General features: G+C 39.6%; 1 protein-coding gene across 3 annotated transcripts in view; it reads left to right on the top strand.

Annotated features, from left to right (window-relative positions):
- Positions 1-24099, top strand: part of LOC114304381 (disease resistance protein At4g27190-like) — an 89547-nt gene extending 65448 nt beyond the window's left edge. For all 3 annotated transcript variants that reach the window (XM_082879376.1, XM_082879375.1, XM_082879374.1), the window contains 3 exons: positions 20108-20824; positions 20974-21052; positions 23795-24099. In XM_082879376.1, coding sequence (XP_082735502.1) covers positions 20108-20824; positions 20974-21051 — 795 coding nt within the window. In that variant the 3' untranslated portion in view covers position 21052; positions 23795-24099. The remainder of the gene's footprint in view (positions 1-20107; positions 20825-20973; positions 21053-23794) is intronic.
- Positions 24100-27968: the final 3869 nt, after the last annotated feature.

Below are 27968 nucleotides of genomic sequence, written 5' to 3'. Positions count from 1 at the left end.
TTGAGTAGGTGTGAGTGTTTGGCTTTATGTGTGCTTGGATGCTATAATCTCTTTGTCATGGATCCCTGTTTTTCTTGCATCCAACTTTATATGTACACTACTCATGTTGCTTACAAGATCACATTGTTCTTTGTTCATAGCTCATTTTGAATGCCCATGCTCATTAACCTCATGATCTCATTCTGTACACATCCTTGTGATAAATTGTTGCAGGGGTTTCCGCACAAGTGATCAAAGTTCTCTATGGACTACTAATACTGTTTCTTATACTTTTACAGTGGAATTGACCGATACTAGTATATCATGGGTGATGTTGAGTCTCATAACCATCTACCATCATTTTTCACTTCTGCGGTTTCTCCCTCAGTTCCTTGAAGTCCGGGCATTAGGAAAAGACTACCTCAGAGGCACCAACCAGGCCATCCTTTTTGATTTCATTCTTCTTTGGTTTGGTTTCCATACTCTTGAGCGTGAATGCTACTAGTGAGTGCCCACAAGAAAGAAAAGTTAGAAAAAAAAAAATGAAAAATAAGGGACTCATTGTTTGAGGGGGAAGCCTCCACTTTTACTCAAAAAATACCCCGTGATTCTTAGTGGTTTGACTTTTCTCTGTAATGTTTAGTTACTCTTGGCAGAGGTCCAACCATCCGATCACTACGAGGATTAACTCTAGCTCAGTGGCCTCTCAAGGACTGCTCACACACACTTTCATTTTGTGAGCTCTCATGTTGATTTTTGAGTTCTACATTCTCATGAAGCTTATGATCATTGATTATATTTTATCTACTTTGCTCATGATCACAAGTGTCATATTGCCACAATTGCAAGTCTGCAGGTTTCATGGTTTGTAGATTATTTCATTTTAGTATGATTTTTGGCTAAATTTGATCATTTACTTGTGTTGCAGGTCTTGCTTCATGATATTGAGTATCTTATTTTTTTTTTGTTTTAGAAAAAAAAAAGCAATTTTTTTTTTTTTTTTTAGGTTTTGTTTTTTTTCTCTTCTTCGCTCGAGCGATGGAGTCCTCGCTCGAGTGTACTTCTGCTACTACGTTAGACCTGAGAGCGTGCGTTTTTGGCGAGAGCGACAAGTTCTTGGCTCGAGCGAACCTTTTTGCACATAATTGTCCTCGCTCGAGCGAGAGTCTTCGCTCGAGCGACCTGTCGAGGTTTAAATACTGCTACTGTGTCTCTTCGTTTCATTTTTTACCCTCTTGAGTTTTGTTTGTTGTCTCTATCACTCCCATTGGGCGTTTACTCTTCCATTGTTGCTTCATCACTTGAATTTCCCTCACTTTGGGGGTGTTTGTCTTCATTTCTTTGGCATCTTCATTACTAGTAAGTTTTTTTTGGTTTTTGTTTTATTTGTTATTTTGTTCTCAGTATATCGCTGTGTCTGTTTTGTTTTTGACTTAATGTCTAGGGCTCTTCATTATTGTTTTTGGTTATTTCATCATGGTTTCGTGTCTCTCTTTCTTGCATCTAGGGTTCCTGATTTGGCGTATTTTGCTAGTTTTTTTTTAGGGTTTAAATTAGGGATTTTTTTTCTAAATATATTGACCTGTGATAATGTGCTCTATTTTCATTGCATTGCTAATTGCATCTTTTTATCTACTGTTAATGGTTTTCATACATTGCTCCATCTGTGCTTGTTAGCTATTTTTCTAACTCTGGTTATCATTTCATTTATATTATGCTAAGGTTATGAGTTCCCCTGCTTTTCTAACCATGTTGGACTAATGTGTTTTGTTGACTACTTCTGTTTTTTCTTGGGGGTTTTCTGATATGGTTATTGGGTGTCTTGTGTTGTGGGTTACTGGGTTCTGTGATTGTCTTGTTTTTTTTTGGGTTGTCTAGTTGTGGCTGAGCCCCCCAAGCGTCGTAAAACCACAGTGTCTTGCCCCAGTTTCAATACTGAAAAGTTTGAGTCCAAAGAAAAGTCTAGACAGTTTAAGGAATTTTATGTTTCCAGGAAAGTTCATCTGGAAAGGAATGTCCTGTCTAGTGTCTTTGAGTTGCTCCCTATCCGCTCTTTGTTTGACTCACTAGGAGGTGATCAAGTTTTGGTCTTTTTCCGGGCCCCAAAATCTGAGTTTAGTCTGTGAATTTTATTGCAACATACATTCTATTCGCAAAGAAATTCCTTCCTCCTTTCGCACTTGGGTGAGGAAGAAACCTATAGACATCACCTGTGACGTTTTTCGGTTATTTTTTGATCTTCCCGAAGTCCCGGATTTTCGGTTTCCTCTCCTTACCCGTTCTGGTATTGACTTTGATCAAGTTGCATCTGAACTTTGTGGTTGTAACCGGACTTGGTTCGCCGGGGCACTCATTCAATAGAATGAGCTTATTCCTCGGTTTCGTCTCCTTAATATCATTGTGTGTGCTAATCTTCATGTCACCACCCATTCTTCACACATTACCCAAGATCAGGGTTATGTGTTGTATTGCATCGATCACAGGTTTTCCATTGATCTCCCGGCCATGATAGTTTCCAAAATGATTGCAGTTTATGAGGGTTGTAAGTCTTTGGGTCTTCTATATGGGTGTTTCCTCGCTCATTTTCTCTCTCTCTTGGTGTTCCCACTCTTGATGATGATGAGTTTGTTCATTCTATTAAACCCATCACCAAGTTAACCGTTTCTCAGAGTCAAGCACATGTAAAAGGGGGTGTGTCGAGGGTTGGGATATTTGATACAAGTGATGATCCACTCGCAGAGGAGGAGGAGGTTGATGCAGCCACAGTAGGTGCACCTGATCTACCTGAGATGCGTCCTCGTTCATTTCGTGGCCAGCTGTAGTAGTTTGAGCAGTTCGTCACTCGTCGCCTTGATCAGTTGGATGCCCGACTCGATACTCTTGACGGCCGACTTGATCAGCAGAGTACCATGCTTGCTCAGATTCTTTCCATACTTCAGTTGCAGCAGCCATCTTCCTCTCATTCTTAGTTTTTGGCCTATGATTTTTTGGATAGTTTTGGTTTATTTACTTGGATAGTTTTTGTGAAGGTGTATGTGACTGTTGTTTTTGGGTCACTCCCAGACCAAAAAAGGGGAGTTTGATTTTTGGGGTATATGTTTGGGGGGTATATATGTTTGGGATACTCATATGTTTTTGCAGGCAGGATTTATCTTTTTGGGGTGATGTATATGGGATACTCATGATGTTTTTGCAGGCAGCACTTGGACTTATGGGCAACATGTTATATTGTTTATATTGGAATTTAAGTTGTTAGATGTAGATAGTTATGTTTGCTAAGTCTTGATGGTTTATTATGATGAATAACAATTCTCTCCAAGTTTATGTTGTGCAGATTGTTTATTTTGTGCAGATTGTTTTCCCATCAAGATTGGTTTGGTAGTTGTTTCCTTTTCTGGTTTTATAGTTGGTTTGTTTAGTTTGTTCGTTTGTTTAGGACATTGTGTTAGAAAGTTTTGTCCGGGTATTGACAAAGGGGGAGATTGTTAGGTCCCTGAGTCTTGTCAATCCCGCAAACAAACTTGGGTGATTAAGTTGTAAATTTCTGTGCTGTTTTGTCTTGCTTGCTCGAGCGAAGACTGCGTCTGGCAAAAACCTGAAAGGGATGAATGTGCGCTCGAGCGAAGCTTGCGTGGCTTGAGCAAAGAAGTACGTCTGCATAAAAACCTGAAAGAGTTGATTGTATGCTCGAGCGTAGGTTGCGTGGCTCGTGCGAAGCCACTTATAGAAATCACGCGAGATAAGGTTCTCGCTCGAGCGAGAGAAGCTTCGCTCGAGAGAGCTTCACAGTCTAGGATTTCTATAAGTATTTGTTTTACTCCAAAACTAGGATTAGGTTTTTTTGATCTACTTTGAGGTTTTCTAAGGTTTTCTTCTGGAGTATTTTTGTGAGTTTTCCTTGTTAAATTGAGTGAGTATTAAACTCATGAATTGACAAGCACATATCAAGGAGATTGATTGAATACATACAAGAGTGTTATTCTTCAGTGGATTCTGAAGATTCAAACGTGGAGTTTCAAAGGAGTTTGATTCTGTACGTAGTCGTTGATTCGACAAGTGAAGTTGTGGATTCAAACTTCAGATTAATTAGTTCCGAGACGAAGGCTTGGTGAAAGAGTTACAGAAGGTTTGAAGACAAATTGACTGAGTTGGGTAATTTGTGTGTTATCTTTGTAATCTTTCTTTCTTCAGTAGTGGATTGATTAGTGGCGTTTCGCCCGTGGTTTTTGATTATAATTGAAGGTTCTTCAATTGTGGTTTTTCCACGAAAAAATCATTTGTGTCGATTTATTGTTTATTCCGAAAACAACAGTCTAAATCACTTTCGTAAATGCTTGATGATTTAGATTGTGTGTTTTAAATAATTGAGAATGAAATATTTTAATCTTGATCTAATCATGAATCACTTAGGATTTTCACTTCTTATGCTTGAGCGGTTAGCCTCTGTCTACAAAACTTTTGAGAGGGTGTCATTGTTCGCTCGAGAGGTAACTTGCTCGCCCGAATAGTCTCACTTTTTGTGTCTGGTCGCTCGAGCGATGTTTTGGTTGCTCAAGCTATCTGCGCGTATATCAGTCTGTAAAAGTCACTTTTGGATCACTTTTTCATCTCTTTCTCTCTCTAAACATTTCGAAAACCTAGATCTACTCTCTCTCTCCCTCTCTCTCTCTCTCTCTCTCTCTCTTTCTTTAAAACTCACCTTTAAACCATACTCCCTCGCCCTTTGATCTCTTCACCATTGTCCTTTGGAGAAAAAGGTAGAGCTCACCTAGGGCTTCATTTTAAACTGTAAAGTTCGTGTTTTCGTCAACGTTGAGTTTTGGGGCGTTTGGGCTTTCTCCTCTTTTGGAGTTGAGGTAGGGATTTTCTTAACGGTCTGCATGTTGTTTAGCTTCATTATATGTTATTTTTGTTAGTTATGAGTTTTAAAAAAAAATGGATTTGGATATATATATATATATATATATATATATTTATTAATGCACAAATATGGGAAAAAAACACTTATTTTCAGTTGTGGTTTGGGATTGATAACCTAGTGGTTGTTGTGTTATGTATTTTTGAAGAAAACGTTTGGTTTTAATGGGTTTTCAAAGGTTAATAAAAAAACTAGGGTTTTTGATGCTTTTATGAATATGAATGGAATTAGAATCGTTATGGGATTTTGGTTGAAATGAGGTTTGGTTGAGAAATGTTTTGAAATTATAAGAAAATATCGAGTATTATTTACTTCTTTGAAATGGTGGTTTTATTGGAAACGATATGAATGGTTTTGAGAAAATTTTATATTTTCGGTGGAGATTCACAAGACACGTGAGGAGTGTGAATGATGTTTTTGGAATCATGAGATTTTTGTATAAATTATTGGGATTCCGATTTGGTTATGATTTTGGAATATTATTAGAGATAATTGTTTTGGCAACTGGTGGAGGGTTGTATTGATAGTTGTAGAAATTGCATGCGGATTAGGGAATGGAAATATTTACAAATCATACATTGCATTGTACATATCATGAATTTGCAATTGAAGATTTCAATGTTTCAAAAAATGTATTATTGTTTTGAGATACATGTATTGTATCATTGAAAGGAGAAATAAAATGGTGAAGCTATGAGGGGGTGTTAAAGTAGAATTAAGTTGGCTTGGGTGTCCTTTGTGTAAGACCTAAAATCCGTGTGGTAGGTGTCGAGCCTTCCGGTTAATACCGATAAAAATGGCATAGTGACTTGTATAGTTACTATTATGAACACTGGCTTAGGAGATTTATTCATTATATTTACCACTTGATTGTTTGGAAAGAATATTGTTGATTTGGAAAGATGTTTTGAAAATCTTGCATTACATTGTTTCAAAGAGGGAAAATTGCATGTTTTATCATGACATTTCATATGCATACATCGTATGACATTGTTATGCTTCTTTTATGTCATTAAGTTTATTTCTATTGGACTTTATGCTCACCCTACAAGGGAAACCACTTTTAGGTGAACTGGTGTGCCTCTGCCAAGGTGATGTCTTGGGAGGGCCTTGGAGCTTGAGGCTCATATTCATTGCTTTCTTGGTTATTGTTGTAATTTAAGCCACGAGTTTCTTTGTATTGAGTTGCAACTCATTTGCTGTAATAGGGCAACGCCCTAGAAATGTGTAGCCTTTAAGGCATTAACTTCTAATAATTTAGTTTTATTCATTATGGGTGCAATTCATGTTATAGAACTAAAAGAATGTATTGAGGCATGTATTGGAAGCGATGTTGTATAATCATGTTGTTGTTGTGTTCTGCATGTTAGCAATATTATAATGGAGTGGAATGTCTATTTATTTTGGGACATTACAACTTGGTATTAGAGCGTATCGGGTTAGAATACTTAGGGTACGTGGGAAGTGGTTCTTACCACAACCGGTTTGTGGCTAAGCACTTGTGTGGAATGCATTGTGTTTTTAATGCTAGAGTGTATGAGATTTTGTTGGGGGGCACCATTAGAAGTGTGCTAAAATTTGTTATGTTTGTTTTGATTAGGATGTTTAGGCAAGGAAGTGACGACTTTCCTCCTTCCACACAGGAAGAATTGAGGAAGCAATTTCTAGAGTTGCGCCAAGGTATTACACCTTTGGCACAATTTGAGGCATGGTTTACCAAACTGTCGAGGTTTGCTCCGGAGTTGGTAGAAACTGAGGAGCTCTATTGTACTGAGTTTGAGAGTAAGTTATGTGATGACGTTTGGGGAATGATTGTCAGGTCCTAGCATAGGAATTATCGTGTACTTGTGGAAACGGCGGCCCACTTGAAGGCCTCAGTCCTGGTCATGGGGCAGGGTGGGAAGGAGGCCACATCAGCAACTCCTGTAATTTGGAGTCATGGTAGACCTAATAAGAACCAAAGGAGAAGGGCAAAGTTGTTGCCCTAACCAATAGTTACACTAACGAGATCATCTAGCCAACTAGGACTGGGGGTGATCGAGTGCTCACAAGAGGAGCAGTCATTGGGATCCTTAACAGTTCAAACTTCGAACCAGTCACGTATTCGGGGACCACCTATTTGCTATGCTTGTAATCAATCAGGTCATACTAGGCATTTTTGTACGCAATCATGGACTTCTTTGGGTGCTTCGCAATCTAGTCGGGTTCAACCTTATCTGTCCAGGCAGGGGCGATGCCAATACCAAAATCGAGTAAGCCAGTTTTCAAGAGCCTTTGGATGGTCGAACTTTTATCCTCAGAGTGGGAAGATTCCTGTTTGTTTCAAGTGTGGCCAACTGGGTCACGTCTGTTGCTCTTGTTCTTGGTGTCAGATTTCTGGAAGTGTTTCGAGGGTTGAGAATGACCAGTCTTGACAGTCTGGTTAGAAAGGTGATAGTGGTGTTGGCGGAGGCATGGCTGTTTTGGGTAGTTAGTTTTGGTTATACCTTGTTTTGTGACTGGAGGGCAAATGGTTGTAAGTATTATGTGATCGTTTTGTTTTGTAACCTGTAAAGTGTGGAATGTTGTAATATTATGACTTTTGTTTATATACGTATGTATGGTGGGTTGTTTATTTTTATGAGTTAGGTAGTGATTTTGAGTTTTCCTTAATGTGATGAGTTGTGGAATTTGAAAATCTTCATATTGATGGGTATGAACTATTGCATTTTGACTTGGGAATGTGATGGTCAGAGAGCCTTATTTTGACTAGAGATTGTTTGCTATGTTAAATAATTTGTGTTTGGTTGAAATTGATTTAGAATAGGTGGACGTTAGAGTTGGTTATGAAAGACGGGTATTTTGAGGGTCATTGTGACTAGTTGGGACATTGTGAGGGTGGAGTTATACCAGTGAGTATGTTCAGTTTAGTTAATGTTGGCTATTGGCTTAGGATAAAAGTATAAGTTTTAATTTATTGCAGTGGAGGCTTCTTGGGAGAGTAGGATGGTTGTGTCTTGTAGTGACATGAGCAGTGTTATTGTCGGATGCATGTGGATTGGTGTGGGTAGTGAGCCTATCATGGACCTTATCAGTCTTCAGTGTGGTGTGGTGTGGTGTGGTTGTATGTGATTTGCGTTGGGGGGTGTATATTGTTCTGCGAAGGGGAGTTGTTTGTTTTGGCCTCGAGAAGTTCACTTTGAACTTAAGAGGGTGTGGGAGAGGTTGTAGAACCACATCTAGGAGTGTTTGGTGTTGTAATATTGTTGTTTTGGTGCTAAGAGAGGAGAGTGGTTGCATAGATTAAGTGTTTGAGTCTAATGGGTTAGTGTAGGGTAAGGTGTTGTTGTTATCATACCAAGAAGTGAGTTAGATGAATCAGTGTCCTTAGTACATCTTTAAGAATTCCTTATCAGGTTATTAGGAGTTGGTAGTATTGGTGTTTGGAGTAGTTAAGAGTGATTGACGTGAAGGTGGCTTGAGTTTCATTTTTGGAAATTTCTTCCTAGTCTATTAAGGGCAGTTAGTTTCGTTTTGTGGTAGTTATCATATATTGCAGTATGCGAGAGTGTGTTGATGTGGTTGGTTATGTGTTTCTTGTACTAAATGTAGAGTCCTTTTTGCAAGCTTTGTCTGTGGAATAGGAGTACTTTATATCTGTGCAGTGAGGGTTGTGATCCCGGGATGTTGACTCCTTGTTTGATTAGAATCAAGAGGTATGATAGTTCGTAGTAGAGCAGCTCATATCATAGGTGTATTTTGAGTTGGGTGGTAGTGAGAAACTAGGAGAATTAAGGGAAGTATTAAAAGTAATTATAAGAGCCGAGTACGTGTTAAAGTGACCTTTTGTCCTAGGTTGACAGGATCCTTTGTAAGTTCGAGATTGAGTGCAAACTCCTTTCTTTGGCTTGGTTAAGTTGTCCTTTCTTTATAAGAACGTGTGGATGGTTTGTTAGTATTTGAGCTGTTTAGACCCCTTCATGATTAGTTAAGTTTGTGAAGTGCGAATTTTAGGTTCATGAGGTGAAATTCTAAGAGGCATTGGATTTGAGGGAAGGCGGTGAGTTGAGGTAGTGGATGATAAGGAGTTCAAGTGTGTTGTTATTGAGGAAAGTCAAGGTAGTGACCGATACCTAGGGTAGAAATTTAGCACAGTGCATAGTGAGTGTAGTCCTTTCTTGGTATTCTCGTGAAGCAGGGCGAATTAATCCTCAGGTGTTTTTAATCTTGTGTATATCTTAAGATCATTTGTTCAGAGTGTTATCCGGGTATGCGTTTTGATCAGTGTTGTTAGTCCTTAGGTGGAGACGATTGTGGCAACTTATTTTGCTAGAAAGGGTGTAGTTACGGGTGGTTGATGGATGTCATCATTGTGGTAATGGAATTTAATTTTCGGGTGATTTTCTATTGTTGTTTAACTTTTTGTTGTCATGTTTGACGTGTTCTATCTCTATGTCGTAACAAGATTACCATTTTATTTTTGAAATGGTTGTGTCATTGGTCGAGTGATGGTTGGGAGCGTTATCAATTGAAGTCTTTTGGAAAGGAAATTGGGAACTAAAACTTTTCTTGTTGGAAATTTAGTTGTTTTAAACTGGTAGTGGGTTTGTGTAATGCACCTAGGTAAAAAGGAGATTTTGAATTTGTGTGGGCGGGTAGCACGAGGTTGGTTTCGGGAGTTGTCTTGTAGATGTTGTGGTTTGGGTCTTGGCGTAACTGTGGTGTTGTTTTTGTGGCAAACAAGACAAACAGGAACAAAAGTTTATGATGGGTCTTGGTTGTTTTCAATTCTAGAATTTTGGTGTGCCTGTTGTGGCAAGCTTTGTTTATATAGTAAAAGTTGTAACTTAGAATTCATGATGGGTACTAGGAATGGTTTTATTCTCTTTTGTGTGTGGTTGTGTTCCTCGGCGTAGTTGGGTTATTGTGGGTTAAAATTTTGCCTTTTGAGAGGTTTTGCTTTGGAAATGTCTACGTTGTCATGTGAAGGGAAAGATGAAGATTTTGAGTGAATAGAGTATTTAGGGTGGTTTTATGAGTGGAGGTGCTTTTGGGTTTGAAATAACTGAGTGTGATGTGTGTTTGAATTTCCTCGCTTGAAGTGTTATTTGTACCTTGTTACGTGTTAGCGTCGTAAGTGATTTTGATGAGTTTCCTTGCGTGGTTATAGCTTGAATTTCATTTTACTTTATCGCATTACTATTGAGAAGGAGGTGGTCATGGTTGAGTAGTTTGTGGTGTTATGGCTTTTGGGAAGCATCGTTGTGGTTGTGATTGTGTATGTGCGTGTTGTGGCGTTGTTTAAATTTCAGGAACGAAATTCCTTACGGGTGGAAGGTTATAATGATTTTGGTTTAGACCCAACCCGTTTATTGTTTTGGATCCAAGATTCCTATTCTTGAATGGTTGTTCATATCTTTATTCATTTTATTTCTTGTTGAGTTTGGTTGTTCAGATGTCGTTGTTGCGTTTGGAACAGGTTGTGAGTTGTTTTTTTCAATAGAATTGTTGCCCAGATTTTGGTCAGTTCGCTCGAGCGGTCCTTTGTTCGCTCAAGCGGTCTTTGAGAACTTTCAGTATTTTTGCAGTTTGCAAAGATACTGGAAGGGTAGCCATTAAGATTAACGAATCTACCCTTGCCCCGTTATGAACTAGAACGCTGAATGTCGGTGGCCTATGGAGTGCGCGCATTGATGAGGTCACCTCGGGAGTGCAGTGCACTCCTGAGTGATTAAAAATGGAGTAGGAGATTCCAATTGTGTGGCAAAAAGTAACTATCTCTGTCCGTCAGACGTGGTCGGAGGAGTGTGAATGTCAACTAGACTATTCTTTAACAGTAAGGAAGAGGGTAGAAAGCTGGCTGAGCTGGACTTAGCAATGAATCGAGGTGGTGAACCTCCCCGTACGGGAGGTAGGGCATCTGCAGCATGTGAGAGGCGCCACTCTCCGTGTCGATGAAGCAGGTCACCGAGGAAGGAGAAGCGCCAACGGGAGAGCTCCCCTCGTTCGCGAAGTCAGGCTAGTGAACCGCCACGCCCATTGAGCTTTTCAGTTTTCGTCAAGAACAAACCGATGACGGAGGCAGACTCCATCATCCGCGATCCGAACGTGGTAGTCGAATTTGCACGATAGATTTTTCCGCCAGAAGTCCAGTAGTCGATGGTTGGTCGACCAGACTTCGAGGTGTTTCGAGAGGGCATTTATGGAGCGGTGTAAGGGCTGTACACCACCTATGAAATCGGCATGCGCCTTCATGCCGCGCGACGTGAAATAGAGAAAAAAGATGAACGTATTCGAAATTTGGAAGCTCGTGCGGAAACGGCTGAGCGTGAGCTGAGGAAGGTCAAAGTCGCTCAGACACAACCAACCGGACAAGCTAACTTGATTGTGGAAGAGAGAGTGACTCAACGGCTTATTAGTTATGCACTTGCCGACCGTGATACGGTGAGCATGTTTGCGATGGAGGCCGTAAAGGGCAGGGCTTATGAAAAAGGCTTCCACGATGGCCGGAAAGTTGGGATGGAGAAGACTAAGGAAAAGCTCGCCACGGCAGAGGCTCTTCGAGAAAAAGGTGTTGATTCGGCGTCGACATTATATCAGAGTTGTCACTTCCCTTTGAGGCTTTTGAAATTGAGAAGAGCGACGACGAAGGGGAAGCCAAATAGAATTTAAACATATTGTAACGCTCTGTCGTAGATTAGTAGCGAATTATTTGACATGTCGGCATGTTATTTCATTTAATGTGTAAACATATTATCAATCTTTTTCTATCTTCCATCAAATGCGTTTATGCTTGTTAATTACATAAGACACGCGGGTCGAATTATAATGACAACTCGACCCAAAAGTGTCGTTTAGTGATGAGGCTCCGAATTCGAAGTCATTTTAACTCGGCCAGTCGTGAAATCCATGACGGGCATCTGAATTCGGTGCAAACGTGACCTGCACGGATGGGGCTCCGAATTCGGAGGCTTTTTTGTCTTGGCCACTCGCGACATGCACGAAGGGCGCTCCGAATTCGGAGTCTTATTCAGCCCAAATGTGACCTGCATGGATGGGGCTTCGAATTCAGATGCTTTTTAATCTTGGCCAATTGTGTCATGCATGAAGGGCGCTCCGAATCCGGAGTCTTGTTCGGCCCAAACGTGACCTGCACGGTTAGGTTTATGAATTTGGAGACTTTTTAATCTTGGCCAATTGTGTCATGCACGAAGGGCGCTCTGAATCCAGAGTCTTGTTCCGCCCAAACGTGACCTATACGGATGGGGCTCTGAATTCGGAGGCTTTTTAATCTTGGCCAATCGCATCATGCACGAAGGGTGCTCCAAATCCGGAGTCTTATTCAGCCCAAACGTGACCTGCACGGATGGGACTCCGAATTAGGAGGCTTTTTAATCTTGGCCAATCGTGTCATGCATGAAGGGCGCTCCGAATCCGGAGTCTTATTCAGCCCAAACGTGACCTGCACGGATGGGGCTCCGAATTCAGAGGCTTTTTAATCTTGGCCAATCGTGTCATGCACGAAGGGCACTGCGAATCCGAAGTCTTGTTTGGCCCAAATGTGACCTGCATGGATGGGGCTCCAAATTCAGAGGCTTTTTAATCTTGGCCAATCGTGTCATGCACGAAGGGCGCTCCGAATACGGAGTCTTGTTCGGCCCAAACGTGACCTATACGGATGGGGCTCCGAATTCGGAGGCTTTTTTGTCTTGGCCACTCATGACATGCACGAAGGGCGCTCTGAATCCGGAGTCTTATTCGGCCCAAACGTGACCTGCACGGATGGGGCTTTGACTTCGGAGGCTTTTTAATCTTGGCCAATCGTGTCATGCATGAAGGGCGCTCCGAATCTGGAGTCTTATTCAGCCCAAACCTAACCTGCACAGATGGGGCTCCGAATTCAGAGGCTTTTTAATCTTGGCCAATCGTGTCATGCACGAAGGGCACTCCGAATCCGAAGTCTTGTTCGGCCCAAACGTGACCTGCGCGGATGGGGCTCCGAATTCAGAGGCTTTTTAATCCTGGCCAATCGTGTCATGCACGACGGGCGCTCCGAATCCGGAGTCTTTTTCGGCCCAAACGTGACCTGCACGGATAGGGCTCCGAATTCGGAGGCTTTTTAATCTTGGCCAATCGTGTCATGCACGAAGGGCGCTCTGAATCTGGAGTCTTATTCGGCCCAAACGTGACCTGCACGGACAGGGCTCTGAATTCGGAGGCTTTTTAATCTTGGCCAATCGTGTCATGCACGAAGGGAACTCCGAATCCGTAGTCTTGTTTGGCTCAAACGTGACCTGCATGGATGGGGCTCCGAATTAGAAGGCTTTTTAATCTTGGCCAATTGTGTCATGCACGAAGGGCGCTCCGAATCCGGAGTCTTTATTCGGGAGACTTTTGAATTGAGTTTCACAATGAGTAAATAGAAAACTTTGTATTGCAAAAGCGAAATGTATACATAGTGAATCACTCAAAACAGGTATCATGCCCCACAAGTTGGGTTCCATGATAGAATTTACGCAAATGCGAGGAATTCCAAGGGCGTGGCAGACTCCTCCCAGACATGTCTTTGAGCCGATATGCCCCTGTTCCCGTGATTGAGTCGATCTGATAGAGGCCATCCTAGTTGGGACCCAATTTTCCATCAGCCGGATTCCTGGCAACTGGAAGCACTTTCTTCAGAACCAATTCGCCTGGTACATAGCGGCGTAGCTGAACTCGTTGATTATATGACTTAGCGAGTTGCTGCTGGTATCGTGCCATGGACACAAGGGCACGATCTCTTCATTCTTCAATCAGAGTTAGATCCAATGCCAACATCATGTCGTTTCGGCCCATATCAAAAGCTTTTGATTTCAAGGTTGGGAGGCTGATCTCCAAGGGGATGATTGCTTGATTTCCAAAGCACAAAGCGAATGGCGTTTCCCCAGTGAACCGTATCGGAGTAGTGCGATGAGCCCACAATACACTCGGCAATTGTTCGACCTATCTGCCTTTAGCTTTCTCCAGCCTCTTCTTGAGGCCGTCCAAAATGGTTTTGTTGGAGGCTTCGGCTTGGCCATTACTCTGTGGATAAGCCGGGGTGGAGAAATAGGGCCGAATTCTGTACTTACTGCAAAGCTCTCAGTAGACACCACAATCAAACTGGGTACCGTTGTCAGAAATAAGTTCCCTTGGAATGCTGAATCGTGTTATGATATTTCTCTATACAAAACACTTAACATCGTTATCTCGAATGTGTGTCAATGCCTCCGCTTTGACCCATTTTGTGAAATAATCCATCGCGACAATCAAAAATCGCTTGTTGCCCGGGGTGCGAGGCAATGGTCCGACGATGTCAAGTCCCCATTGGACGAACGACCAAGGACTGGTTATAGAGTTTAACTCTTTAGCAGGCAAATGGGTTAAAGGGGAAAACTTCTAGTATTGTTCACATTTCTTGACATAACATTCGGCTACAGCTTTCATTTTCGGCCAATAATAGCCCTGAGTCACAGCCTGATGAGCCAAAGAGTGCCTGCCAGAATGGGCACTGCAACTTCCTTCATTTATTTCAGCCAGGAGTTCCTTGACTTTATCTGGATGGACGCATTCTAGGTATGGACCGGAGAGGGATTTTTTGTAGAGCTTTCCTAGCGGATCCAAGTAGTATCGCAGTGCTTTGTTTCGCAGCTTGTGCACTTCTTTCTTATCTGGCGGGAGTTGTTCGGAAGATTGGAATGCAGCGATAGGGTCCATCCAACTCGGACCTAATTCTATGACATTGACCTGGACTGCCTCAGAAGGGCCAATACTCAGCTCAGGGATGAATCCCACTTCAATTGTCCATTTAATCTCTGAGTTAATGGCAGAGGCTAAGCAAGCCAGGGCGTCTGCATGTGTGTTTTGATCACGAGTTATTTGGTTCAATTCATGATGGTCAAATTTGGCCAGCCAGGAATTTGCCGTTTTCATGTAAGCTGCCATACGGTCGTTTTTGGCCGCATACTCTCCCTTCAATTGATTGATGACCAACTTTGAGTCGCAAAAGACAAGTAACCACTGAGCACCATGGAGATGTGCATTTCGTAAGCCGGTTAGCAAGGCTTCATATTCGGCCTCGTTGTTTGATGCTTCAAAGCCGAGTTTGACTGCCTGTTCAATTATTGACCCGTCGGGAGCCATGATCACAATGCCAGCCCCACAACCACGTTAGTTGGATGCCCTGTCACAGTACAGTTGCCATAAGTCCCCGACGTATAACCTCCAATTCGGCTTAGGTTGAATTTGATCAGACTGAAATTCGGCAAGGCTTCCAGTGAATTCGGCGACAAAGTCGGCAAGCACTTGTCCCTTGATTGAGGTCCTTGGCAGAAATTGAATATCGTACTAGCCGAGTTCGAGAGCCCACTTCGAAATGCGCCCTGACACCTCTGCACTTTGAAGTACTGACCGAAGGGGGTAATCCGTTAATACCCCAATGGTATGCCCCTGAAAGTAGTGCATCAGTTTTCTTGCTGCCATGACAAGAGCAAGGATGAGTTTTTCCAATGGAAGATAACGTGTTTCGGCGTCAACCATTGCTTTGCTTACATAATACACTGGCCGTTGCTCCCCAAGTTCTTCCTTTAATAGTACGGCGTTGACAGCCTGATCGAAAACTGCCAAATATAAAATGAGAGGATCACCTGCCAAAGTGTTGTCCAAAGTGGAACTAATCGGAGGTAAGTCTTCAAACCGCTCAAAACAGCTTCGCACTCGGAGGTCCATTCGAAAGCCTTGGTTTGCCGAAGGGTATGAAAGAATTGTCGGCAGCGATCTGTGGATCGGCTGATGAACCTGTTGAGTACGGTAGCCATCCCCATCAGCTTTTGAACCTCCTTGATCGACCGAGGAGAGCCAAGTTCTAGAATTGCTGTGATTTGCCTCGGGTTGGCTTCGATTCCACGGTGGTTAACAATGTAGCCAAGGAATTTGCCAGATCCGATCCCAAGTGCACACTTGGAGGCGTTTAGCTTCATTTTGTACTTGCGCAGAATACCAAATGTCTTTTCCAGGTCGGCTAGATGAGTTTTTTCTTCTTTGGACTTGACCACCATATCGTCAATGTACACCTCCATAGTATAGCCGAGTTGCTTTTTGAACATGGTAGTGACCAATCTTTGGTAAGTTGCCCCTGCATTCTTCAGCCCGAAAGGCATAACCTTATAGTAGTAGGTTCCTCTTGGGGTAAGGAATGCAATCTTTTCTTGATCCTCCAGATGCATGGCAATTTGATGGTAGCCCCTGTAGGCATCCAGGAAGCTCATACGTTGATGGTGTGCCGTGGCATCCACAAGTTGGTCTATTCTGCGGAGGGGAAAGCAGTCCTTGGGGCAAGCTTCGTTTAAATCCGTGAAATCCACACAAACGCGCCAAGTCCCATTTTTCTTCTTTACCACCATTGTATTTGACAGCCATGTAGGATAGGTCACTTCCCGGATTGCTCCAGCATCAAGCAACCGGTCAACTTCTTCAACAACGGTAGCAGCATGCTCTGCGGCGGACCGCCGACTTTTCTAAATAATCGGCTTACTTTTGGGGTCAACATTTAAACGGTGCTAAGAGACGGACGGATCCACCCCCGACATCTCATACGGCGACCATGCAAATACATCCAAGTTGCCGAGTAAGAAGGAAATCAGCTATTGCTTGTCAACTTTATTTAGGGAGGCGCCGACCATGAAGAACCTGTCAGGGTTCCCATCAACTCGGTCCAAGGCTTCCGTTGCCTTTTCACTTGGGAGCCGCCCAACATTGTCGAGGCTCTCCCAATCCAATACCTCAATAGAATTCACTTCTAGCTCTCTTGGTGTTTTTGCGACAAGAAGATAAACACGCTTTGGGAACCACGAATGTGTTCAATGCCGTGTTCAATAGGGAAGTGAAGTAGTTGGTGGTAGGTGCTTGGAATAGCTTGCATGATGTGCAGCCAGGTTCGTCCCATGATGAGATTATACGGCGAGGGAAGCTTGACAACCAAAAATTCAACATCCACTAATCGGGAGCCCGCCCGAACTGGTAATGTGATTTTGCCCAATGGGTATTCTGAATTAGCGTTGAAACTGAATAACGGGTAATGAGTCAGGGACAGGTCTGAGTCAGTGAAGCCGAGTTTGATGAAAGTCTTGTAGTACATAACTTTTGAAGTACTCCCCATATCAATGAGAACACGTTCAATGGTGAATCGGTTTACGCGTGGTTCAATGACCAAGGGATCAATGTGCTAGAGCGTTATGCCGACCAAATCAGCATCATCAAAAGAAATACTCAGTGCTTCATGGGGCCGTTTCGCTGGTGTGAGTTGCCTCAGGCGGTCGGGATACGACTGAATTGTACGCACCGCGGAAGCTGTTGGTAGGGTGTAAATCATATGGATTACACCGAGTGGAGGTGATTCTTGTCGTAAAGCAATTGTGTTGGTGGAACTGTTCTTCCGGACGTGTTGCTTAAGCCGACCGTCTTGTACTAACTCCTCAAGATGATCTTTCAAGGCATAGCACCTGTCGGTATCATGTCCGTGGTCTATATGATATTCGCACCGTCAATCCCGTCTCCTCGTGTCAGGTGGTCCGGCCATCTTGGATGGCCATTTGAAGAACGAAAGATGTTGAATTTTAGACATAACCGTGCTAATCGGCTCCAACAACTCTGTATATTTCTTCTCCGCGCGCCTGGTGTGCCTGCTATCCACTTGAAGTTGTTCACTAGCTCATGGCGGACATTGTTCGTTTGGTCGGCGTGAATCTCATTTTCTGTCACGTTTAGACCGACTCCGTCGTTCAGGGCTCTGCGAGGGTACAGAACTTATCGGCTAAACGATCTCAGATGGGGCCGTCTTGATTGCCTTGTGCCCGGCTTTAACCCGCAGGGCGTCATCCTCCACTTTGCAGTATTCCTCTACTTTCTTCATTAGCAACCAGACTGTTTTTGGAGGCCTTCTGGTCAAGGAGCTACGGAGGGCACTATCAGGGTGTAACCCCATTTTAAAGGCGGTGATGGCCATGGAGTCGTTGCATGGATTATCTACGAGATTAAAGCATTCCCAATAGTGCGCCGAATAAGCATGTAGGGTCTCCCCTGATTGAATTTGCATTGCCCAGAGAGAATCGGCCTGCTTCGGCTGGACCTCATTGGTGATGAACCTTGCTTTGAAGGATTTTTGGAGCTGGTGGAAGCTCTTAATGGATGCCGGCTCCAATTTATAATATCATCTGACGGCCAATGGTCCCAAACTGCTGGGAAATATTCTACACATGAGGGCCTCGTCGTCTGCATGCAGTGTCGTGGCTTGCTTGTAATGACGGATATGATCGGTGGGGTCTGATTTGCCATCATACAGGGTGAACGAAGGAGCTTTGAACTTTTTGGGTAGTACCACCCTTGCGATCCGTCTCACAAAGGGGTCATGTTGATCCTCTTCGTCTGAATCATTTCTTCTTCGTTTAGTCCTTGGACGCGGACTCCCCTCGGAAGAACTGGAGACCATGACCCGTCATTTCTTTTTGGATTCTAGGGATGACGAGTTAGAATCAGTGCTATTGTCTTGTCTCCGAATTCGAGGTCATCGATGATCCTTTCTCAGAGGTCGTTCCGGATCTTGGCTCATAACCTGTTGGGATTTTGCCACCTCTAGGGCTAAATCTTGTCGAAGGCGCTCATTCTCTGCCATCATGTTCTCCAACCTCTGTTCGTTTTGCTTCTCTTGATCCATAATTTCTTTCATTGTCTCACGTGCTGATGTCGAGGGTGAGGTCAGGGCAGCTGAGTCGAAGTTCAAAGCTCTTCGTGCGTTAACGTTTTCTGGTCCAAGCAGGTTGCTTGGAGTGGTATCAACTTGTGGTCTAAGGTCGTCAGCGACTGCTAGAGGATCTTCCTTCACGCCCGCCATGGATGTGCTGGAGTAATTCCCACAGATGGCGCCAATTGTGGTGATGTGGTTTGGAAATACTCTTTGAATCCAATGTGACACTCGAAATCCTCAGCTAATCACCTGAAAAGGAATGAACACTCCGGTCGGTGGTGTCAGAATTAGCACTTCGACGGATAAGTCAGTATATATCTCACGTTTGCTTAAGTTTTAAGTTTCTTGGATTTTGTCACCCATACCTCTATTTTGGCTGTCCTTCCTTTATATATACTTGTTCTGTGGGCCTCAGGGTCTGGCCCACTTTCAATCCACCCTGTGAATGTTCACTCGGCTTCTTCCGTCATGAATCAATTCCCACTTGGCTCCTTGCTTAACTAGTTCTGCGACCGACTAGGATGTTCGGCTTCCGAGTGATGCAAGATGGGGCGAATGAGATGTTCACATAATAAGCTTCCAAGTATGTACTTGGTCTTTCTGCAATCGTCAAAACTCGGTTCCCATACAATGTTTTAGGAGACAAAAGGTTAAGTTTAATCTATAAATGGAATAAAGCAATAATACTCAAAAAACTAAACACATAATGAAATATAGATATCTTACAAAGGGTGAGATCCCCAAGGATGGATCTAGGGGGTGTAGAGGGAGGCGACCACACTCCCAAAAATTTAGAAAATATCATATATTATGTTAGAAAATTTAAAATAATTAAAAATAACAAGGATTTACACCTCCAAATATACGTGAGACCTACCTTTTATGAGATATCTGTATCTCATTTTTTGTCTTGTTTAGTCAAGCCTTCAAGTCATGCTGTGGTAGCTTTATCTAGCCTAAAATTAAAAAAAAAAATTGTAATTCAAAAGCATGACCCAGGTTTGATCCCAAGACTTTAAGTTTCATTAAGAACAATCTTACCACTTAGGCAACATAAATATTATGATATTAATTTTTTTATTATTTATTTTTATTCTTACTTATCTGAATTGCACACGCATTGCGTGTGTCACTTGCTAATCATTATTTACATGATTTATCATTTTTAATATACAAATCTATATATATATATATATATATATTTATTTATTTATTTTGAACATTTTGATCATAAATTTGGATAGAAATTTGGAAAGACAATGGGAAATAAAAAAAAAATTATATTTTGTTGACATTGCTTTTACAATTTTTTTTTTAAAATCTTTACTTAAATTCATAATCCACACATAAAATAAAATTTTGGCTCATCAATATGAGAAACATGTCTCATCAATCATCACTGACGTTGAATTCCAATATGCAAGCCTATTTCATTATGTTATAAAACAAGATGACTAAATGAATCTTTGCAGGTTTCTTTCCCAAAGTTGAAGACACTAGTTCTCGATAATTGTGTAAACTCAAGGGAGATACATCCTTGGAATCTTCAGGCTAGCAAAATAAGTTTAAAATTCTTGGACGTAGCGAATCTGGACAAGTTAATTGTGAGAAATTGTAGTGAGGTGGCAGAGGTTTTTCAACTTGAGGGGCTAAATGTTAGAGAAGGACAACATGTTAGGCCATTAATTGAAGTAAGAATGATGGAATTGGATGGATTACCTCAATTGACATGTTTGTGGAACAAGGATCCCCATGGAATTCTGGGCCTTCAAAGCCTACAATACCTAACAATTAAGAAATGTTCCCTCTTGAGAAATCTATTCACATGTTCCACCGCCATGGCTCTTCAACAACTTAAAGTACTTTATTTGGAGTCTTGTCCAGTGATGGAAGAAGTTATTGCAGCAACAGAGGATGGGCTCAAGAAAGTGATTGATGTGATTGAATTCCCAAAGTTGGTGTGGCTAATACTGAAAGATCTACCAAACCTCAACAGTTTTTGTAATGCAAACTATAATTTTAATTTGCCATCATTAAACAGAGTTGTTCTGAAGAGGTGTCCGGATATGCACAACTTTACTTTGGGACAAGTACGCATGTCACAGATATTTGTAAGTACACGTGGCAATGAAGGCCTTTGGACAGAAGATCTCAATAAGTATTTAGAGGAACGACTTCTGAAAGGAGAGGTTGACTTTCTTTTTCAACTTGATTTACGGTTAATTATTTTTGTCAGTTGATGAACTCTTTTATCTTTGAACATTTACAAGAGGCTACTAAACTGGAGTGCTTCATATTTATTTTTTGTTTATATGTATTTTACTTTCTTTTCTTTTAGGAATGCGCAACCGTGGATGAAAGTGATTTTGACATCGAAGAAGAAGAGTTCTCTAACCTTTATTGGCTAGATGAGTAAAGTAAGTTGATCATCCTTTATTATAAATATATATATATATATATGTATAAATTTCATAATATTTATAAGAAAAATTTATAATAAACACGTTAAAAAAAATGTGTATCATATGTCTAGTTATGATTTTATAAGCTGAATGTAATTAGTTGATATCCTCCTTTATTAAAAAAAAATAAATAAATAAAATTACGATGGTGGTCCCTATATTTTACTTGTGTCATTTTGGTCTATACGCTTTCAATTACCTCAATTTTAACTCCTAATTTTAAATTTTATTTTAATTTGGCCCAATTAATAATATTGTTAGTTTTTTTTTTTTTTTTTTTTTTTTTTTTTTTTTTATAAGGAAAATCACTAAATTGATTGAGATTAATTAAATGAGTTGAGTAAGTTTGTAATTTTACCCTTAAGAATATGGCACGTGATACTTATATGTGTATTTTTCATTAAAAAATGCTAAGAGTTGTAATTGAATCAAATTGAGATAAAATCATAAATTTAGGGTCAAAATCGAGCCAATTGAAAATACAAAGACTAAAATGGCGCAAGAGGTAAAGTACAGGGACTACCATCTTAATTTACCCAAAATATATATATATATAGGGTAATGCTACCATATACAAGTTATGTTATTTGTGAGTTTGATTATCACAAACGACATAACTCAATACTATGGGAATCATATATATATATATATATAAAATAAATAAATAAAAACTTTTGAGTTATAACCAAACATCACATTAGGTATAACCAAACAACTCTTAAATCATCACCGAAATAATTTCATAACCAATATCACAATGTGTCATAACTAACAAGATAACAGGTCATAATCAAAGACACAAAAGTGTAAACCAAAGCATAGAATTTCCGAATATTATATATATATATACATATTTCATAATATTTATAACGGAATTCTATATAACACTTTAACAAATGATGTATTATATGCCTGACTTTTGTAGTCATTAGTTATGACTTATTTACTTATAATTAATTATAGATGTTATTTTGGTTATAACTGAAGAAATTTTTGATAATACCTCAAGTGATATTAGATTATGATGCGTTTTGGTGTTGGTTATAACTCGTTGTAATGTTGGCTATAATTTAATTATGACTTACTGTAATTGTTATTTTGGTTTAACCGGAAAATTTATTAGTTATATCTAAAGTGATATTTAATTATGATTTATCGTGGCCCATCTACTTATGACTGAAAGTTGTATTAAAATCACCAAAAATAACTTAACTTGCATGTGGTGCACTCCAAAATAGAAGTTTTGTAGAAGCTCCTTTTATTCTGTATGTTTGGTGTAACTGGTAAGCTAAAAGTTGATAACAAAAAATAAAAATAAAATAAAAAAGCACTCCCTCTTCCATCTCCTAAATAGTCTTCTCTCGCTTTTAGTTTATTTAAATTATTTTGGTTTTGTAATATATATAAATAAAAGGTTCACTAAATAATCTATCACATTTTTAAAATAAAAAATATGTATATTGCAAATAACTCAAATAATCTGTATCAAATACCCTATTATAATATTGCTAAATTCCTAACACTAACAACTTTTTAATGTATATTTATATATATGTAGACAAGTAATTGGTAGAATCATTGGTAGGCAACAAACCATTTTCCTATTAGGACACTCTCTGCTACCTTGGTGCAACTTGAGTTCAGGTTTAACTCTCTTAGTGTAGGCTATGTTAAAAAACTCATGAATTTGTGGAGGGTCCCTCTTCCATCTCCTAAATAGTCTTCTTTCGCTTTTAGTTTATTCAAATTATTTTGGTTTTGTAATATATATAAATAAAATGTTCACTAAATAATCTATCACATTTTTAAAATAAAAAATATGTATATTGCAAATAACTCAAATAATTTGTATCAAATACCCTATTATAATATTGCTAAATTCCTAACACTAACAACTTTTTAATGTATATTTATATATATCTAGACAAGTAATTGGTAGAATCATTGGTAGGCAACAAACCATTTTCCTATTAGGACACTCTCTGCTACCTTGGTGCAACTTGAGTTCAGGTTTAACTCTCTCAGTGTAGGCTATGCTAAAAAATCATGAATTTGTGGAGGGATTGTGAATTCAAATAAAAAGAAAATGAAAAAAAGAAGAAGAAGAAAATGAAGTAAAATAAACTAAATTTATTTAATCTATTTTTTTTCTCTTGACAAATATGCTATGTAGAAATTTAATCATTCCAATCATTAAAAAATAAAAAAATAATAAAGAAGAAGAAGTAGTAGTAGTAGTAGTAGTAAGAAAACATAACAAAACACATAACATAAGATAGACATGATACGTTCTAGTTCTTTCCCTTCATAAAAAAACTCTTGACAATAAATCTGAACATGTAGTCAAATATAATAGATACCTCACAACAAAATTCAAAATCCAAACATAATGTTAAGATTTGAGTCCCTTTACTAAAAATTTTTTGAAAAGGAAAACTAATCAAAAGGTACCTGTACATATTAATTCAATAAGAGAAATTATTTGAATTTTTATTTTATTCATTAGTCTCTTTCACAAATCACTTCTCAAATGAAAAATCTAAAAGTCCATATCAAAAATTTTGAATTTTGTTTTCTTAAATGATTAAATTCAAAATGCTTTTTGTAATTATAAAATCTCCATGCATCTTCCAACAATATTTTCTAAGGAATTGTATATTTTGTTTTACTTTGACTCCATCAATATTTTGTGTGCAGTTAGATATGATCGAGTTCAAGTTGTTGAGATTGGAGTATGCTGGATTACCCTCCTACAGTCAATGGCAAACTTATTGTTTCTTCCAATAAGTTAAAAAATAAAAAATAAATTTTTAGATGATTTCTAATTCCCGTCATTTATGTCTACGTTGTCATATACTACTACATTAGTGTGTTTATTGCAAAACTATTCAGCTACCTATAGTTGTATAAGAAATGATATATATATATATATACATGTGTGTGTGTGTGTGTGTGTGTGTGTGTGGTAGTAATAAACCTAAATGTAATGTCATATTACTCTATCTTGGTTCTTGGACTTGTTGATGAGATAGAATTTGTATGATTTTAGATGCTAGGTATGCTAATTATGTGGGATATGCACTTGCAGGGTATTTATTTATTTATTTATCAGCAAATACACAAGCTATTTTGTTGGGATTTCATAAACATAATTCTTTTGAAAGAAACATGGATAAATAGGTTTTATGATTAGGCTGGGTAAACAAGCCAGGCCAGGGAGAAATATTGTCAGTCCATGTTAGTTGAGACTCAACATGGAGATCGGCGACAAATTTAGCCATAAAAAAGATACTTGCATAGAAAGAGATCCTAGAATGTGTTAGTGAATATGATATATATATATATATATATATTCACTATATATGGGAGTGTTGGAGGCTTATTGTGTGTTTGGAACCCTGAAGTTTTTATGATGTCAGAGTGTTGCTGCAGCAAGCATTTCATAGTGCTCTTAGGTATGACTTCTGATCTTTTTGAGTGTGTGACTTCAAATATTTACGCACCCAATGATGTTGATAGTAGAGGTAAGTTGTGGGATACACTTGTAAGGATTAAAAATGATTTCCAAAAACCTTGGTGTGCTGGAGGGGATTTTAATGAAATCAGGTATTTATCTGAGGGAAAAGGAGTATCTAGAAGGGATAAAGGGATGAGAGAGTCTGGTAACTTCATTGAAAAAATGGAATTGGATGATTTACCAATGGTAGGGAGAAGCTTTACAAGGTGCAATTCACTTGATGGGGAGAGGTGGAGTAGGATTGACAGATTCTTAATTGATCCAAGGTGGTTGGAGAAGTTTAAGTTTCAATTGTGGGGTTTACCTAGGGATGTATCAGTTCATTACCTTATATTACTTAGGAAGGATGGTAGGAATTAGGGTCCTAGACCGTTTAGATTCTTGAATGCTTGGACCCTATATCCTAATTTCCTTAAAACAATGTAGAAATCTTAGGCAGACTCAAAGATTGATGGTTGGGTTAGGTATAGATTTGTCAGCAAATTGAACTCTTCAAAGAGTGATCTAAAAAGATGAAATCAGGATTTGGAAATGTGGATACCAGCTTAAGATAACATAGGATGAATTACGTGATTTTGATTTGAGACCTGAATGAAGAGAATTACTACCACAAGAGGTGTCAATGAGAAGGGAGGTTAGAAGTTTGGTTTGGAATTTGAGGAAGAAAAATGAGTGGGTATGGTTGCAGAAGTCAAAATTGTAATGGACAGTAAATGGGGATAAAAACACAAGGTTTTTTTTTCCATCTAATGGCTAACAAAAGATTCACCAAAAATCTGGTGGATTCACTAGAGGTTGATGGGGTTAGAGTTGAGGGACCTGATCAAGTGAAACAGGAAATGTTAAGGCACTTTTCTATGTTGTTCAAAGAAGACTAGGCATCAAGGCCAAAGTTAGTAGGTTCTATTCCAATAGTGAGTAGATCAAAGGTTGTGGAGATACTTGAAGCTTAGTTCTTTGATACGGAAGTTTGGGAAGCAGTTACGGATTGCGATGGAAACAAAGCACCTGGGCTAGATGGGTTTAATTTGTCATGTGTTTAACAGCGCTGGAAGTTCATGAAGGGTGGGTTGATTCAACTTGTGAAGGAATTTCATTCTAATGGGAAGATTGTGAAGGCTTGAATTGTTCATTTATAACTTTGATTCCTAAAAGGATAGTCACAATGGTTTGAGTTATTATGGGTAGATTAGTTTGGCTAGTTCTGCTTATAAAATATTGGCTAAATTGCTCTCAAGAAGAATTAGAAAGGTATTACCAGATGTTATTAGTAAAGTATAATCAGCATTTCTAGGAGATAGAAATATTTTTTATTGGATGATGATAGCAAAAGAGGTGGTTGATTGGTGGAAGAATACAAAAAAGAAGGGAGTTGTTTTGAAAGTTGACTCTGAGAAGGCCTATGACTCTGTGAACTGAAACTATCTATTTTATATGATGTCCAACATTGGGTTAGGTGATAAATGGAAGAAATGGATGGTTTCATGTGTAACCAAGGCAAGAGTTTTAGTATTAGTGAATGGGTCTCCAACATATGCGTTTTCTCCTCAAAAAGGGATTAGGTAAGGTGATCCCCTGTCACCTTTTCTTTTCAACATAGCAACTGAAGGGCTCAACATTCTATTAGAAAGGGTGAAGGAGATAGACCAGTTAAAGGGTGCTTCTATTGGGCCATCTGAGTTGAAACTTTCTCATCTTCAGTTTGCAAACAATACTATAATCTTTTGTGAAGTTGTGGTGGAGGAAATTATAGTTATTAAAAGGATACTTAGATGTTTTGAAGTGATATCAGGGCTTAAGATTAATTTTCACAAGAGTGTAGTGTGTGGTGTGGGAATGTATGGTAAGAAGATCTAGGAGTTTGCCTCTATTCTAAATTGTACAAGTCAAAAGCTACCTCTAAAGTATTTAGGTTTTCCTCTTGGTGCTAGCCCAAAAAGCAAGAGATGTGGAATCCAGTGGTTGATAAGATCAGGTTCAAGTTGGCATCATGGAAATTTTTTTTTTGTCTTTTCCTGGTAGGTTGACTTTGATATGGTCGGTATTGTCAAATTTACCATGTTATTATCTGTCTTTATATTTAATTCCAAAAGGAGTGGCCAAGGTGATCGATAGGTTGCAAGCTTCTTTCTTTCCGCTGGGGGGGGGGGGAAAGAGAGTCAAATCTAAAGAGAAAGGTGCATATGGTTAAATAGGGGGATGTGTCAATGTCAAAAGAGCAAGGAGGGTTAGGCATTAGGAGAATTAAGGAGGTGAATGAGGTTTTGTTATTGAAATGGTGGTGGAGGTATGGGGTGGATGACAAAGCTTGGTCAAAACAAGTGTTAATTAGCAAGTATGGATCACAAGGGGGAAGATGGTTACCTGATTGAAATTTTGAAGAAGATAGGAAGGTATCTAGGATTTGGAGTGACATATTGCAAGTAGTGAGGTCTAACTCTTCCCTTCATGATTTTTATGTAAGTAATATAAAGATAGGGATTGGGGATGGTTGTAGAATTCATTTATGGTCTGACATGTGGCATATGAACATTCAAACTAAGGAGGAATTTCCTAGGTTGTATAGCTTATCTGTGGATAAAGAAGGAACCTTGAAGGATTTTGTTCGAAGAAGATAGAGATCTACAGGTTGGGTGTTTAATTTTAGAAGGACTCTTCTAGCTTGGGAAGAGGAGGGGGTTGCTAGATTACAAGGCTGGCTATCAAAAGCACCAGATCTTAGCTTAAATAGCCTTGATAACTTGTCTTGGGAGGCTGCTTCTTCAGGTCTTTTTTCTATTGCATCAGTCAGGAATTTGTGTGAAGCCAAATGTGGACCTAGGCTAAAAGTAGCCAAGTGGATGTGGCAAAATGCAGCTCCACTAAAAGCACAATTCTTTGGTTGGTTAGCTTGGAAAGGTAGGGTCAAAACAACAGTTTTCTTACCCAACATTAGGGTCATTAGATGTAGTGAAGATAGCATGTGCCCTTTTTGCAAATCTGAGGTGGAAACAAGATCTCATGTGCTGATTCACTACCCCCAAGTATGGAAGATGTGGTCAACCCTATTGGATTGGTGGGAAATTAGTTGGGTACCACCTGCAAATGTGGAGGGCCTGTTGAATTGGTGGATGAGGGTGAAGTTTAGAAAATTGGAATTACAGATTTTGAAGATATTACCTTTTGCCATGTTATGATCTATTTGGAATGTAAGGAATGAGTATGTATTTAATGACCATATACCAAACTTTGCTAAAGTTGAGGAGCTTGTGAAGGTAAGGGTGACAATGTGGGCGAAATCAAGTTTGAAAGGTGTCCATTTTTCTGTTCATGACCTTGTCTCAAACATTAGGGAGGTCAGATTTTGCTTGTAAT

The sequence above is a fragment of the Camellia sinensis genome, chromosome 7, assembly GCF_055761805.1.
Source record: "Camellia sinensis isolate YWXY chromosome 7, ASM5576180v1, whole genome shotgun sequence".
NCBI lineage: Eukaryota > Viridiplantae > Streptophyta > Magnoliopsida > Ericales > Theaceae > Camellia > Camellia sinensis.
Note: the sequence above shows the minus strand (reverse complement) of the source record. Positions and strands in the feature narration are given on the sequence as shown.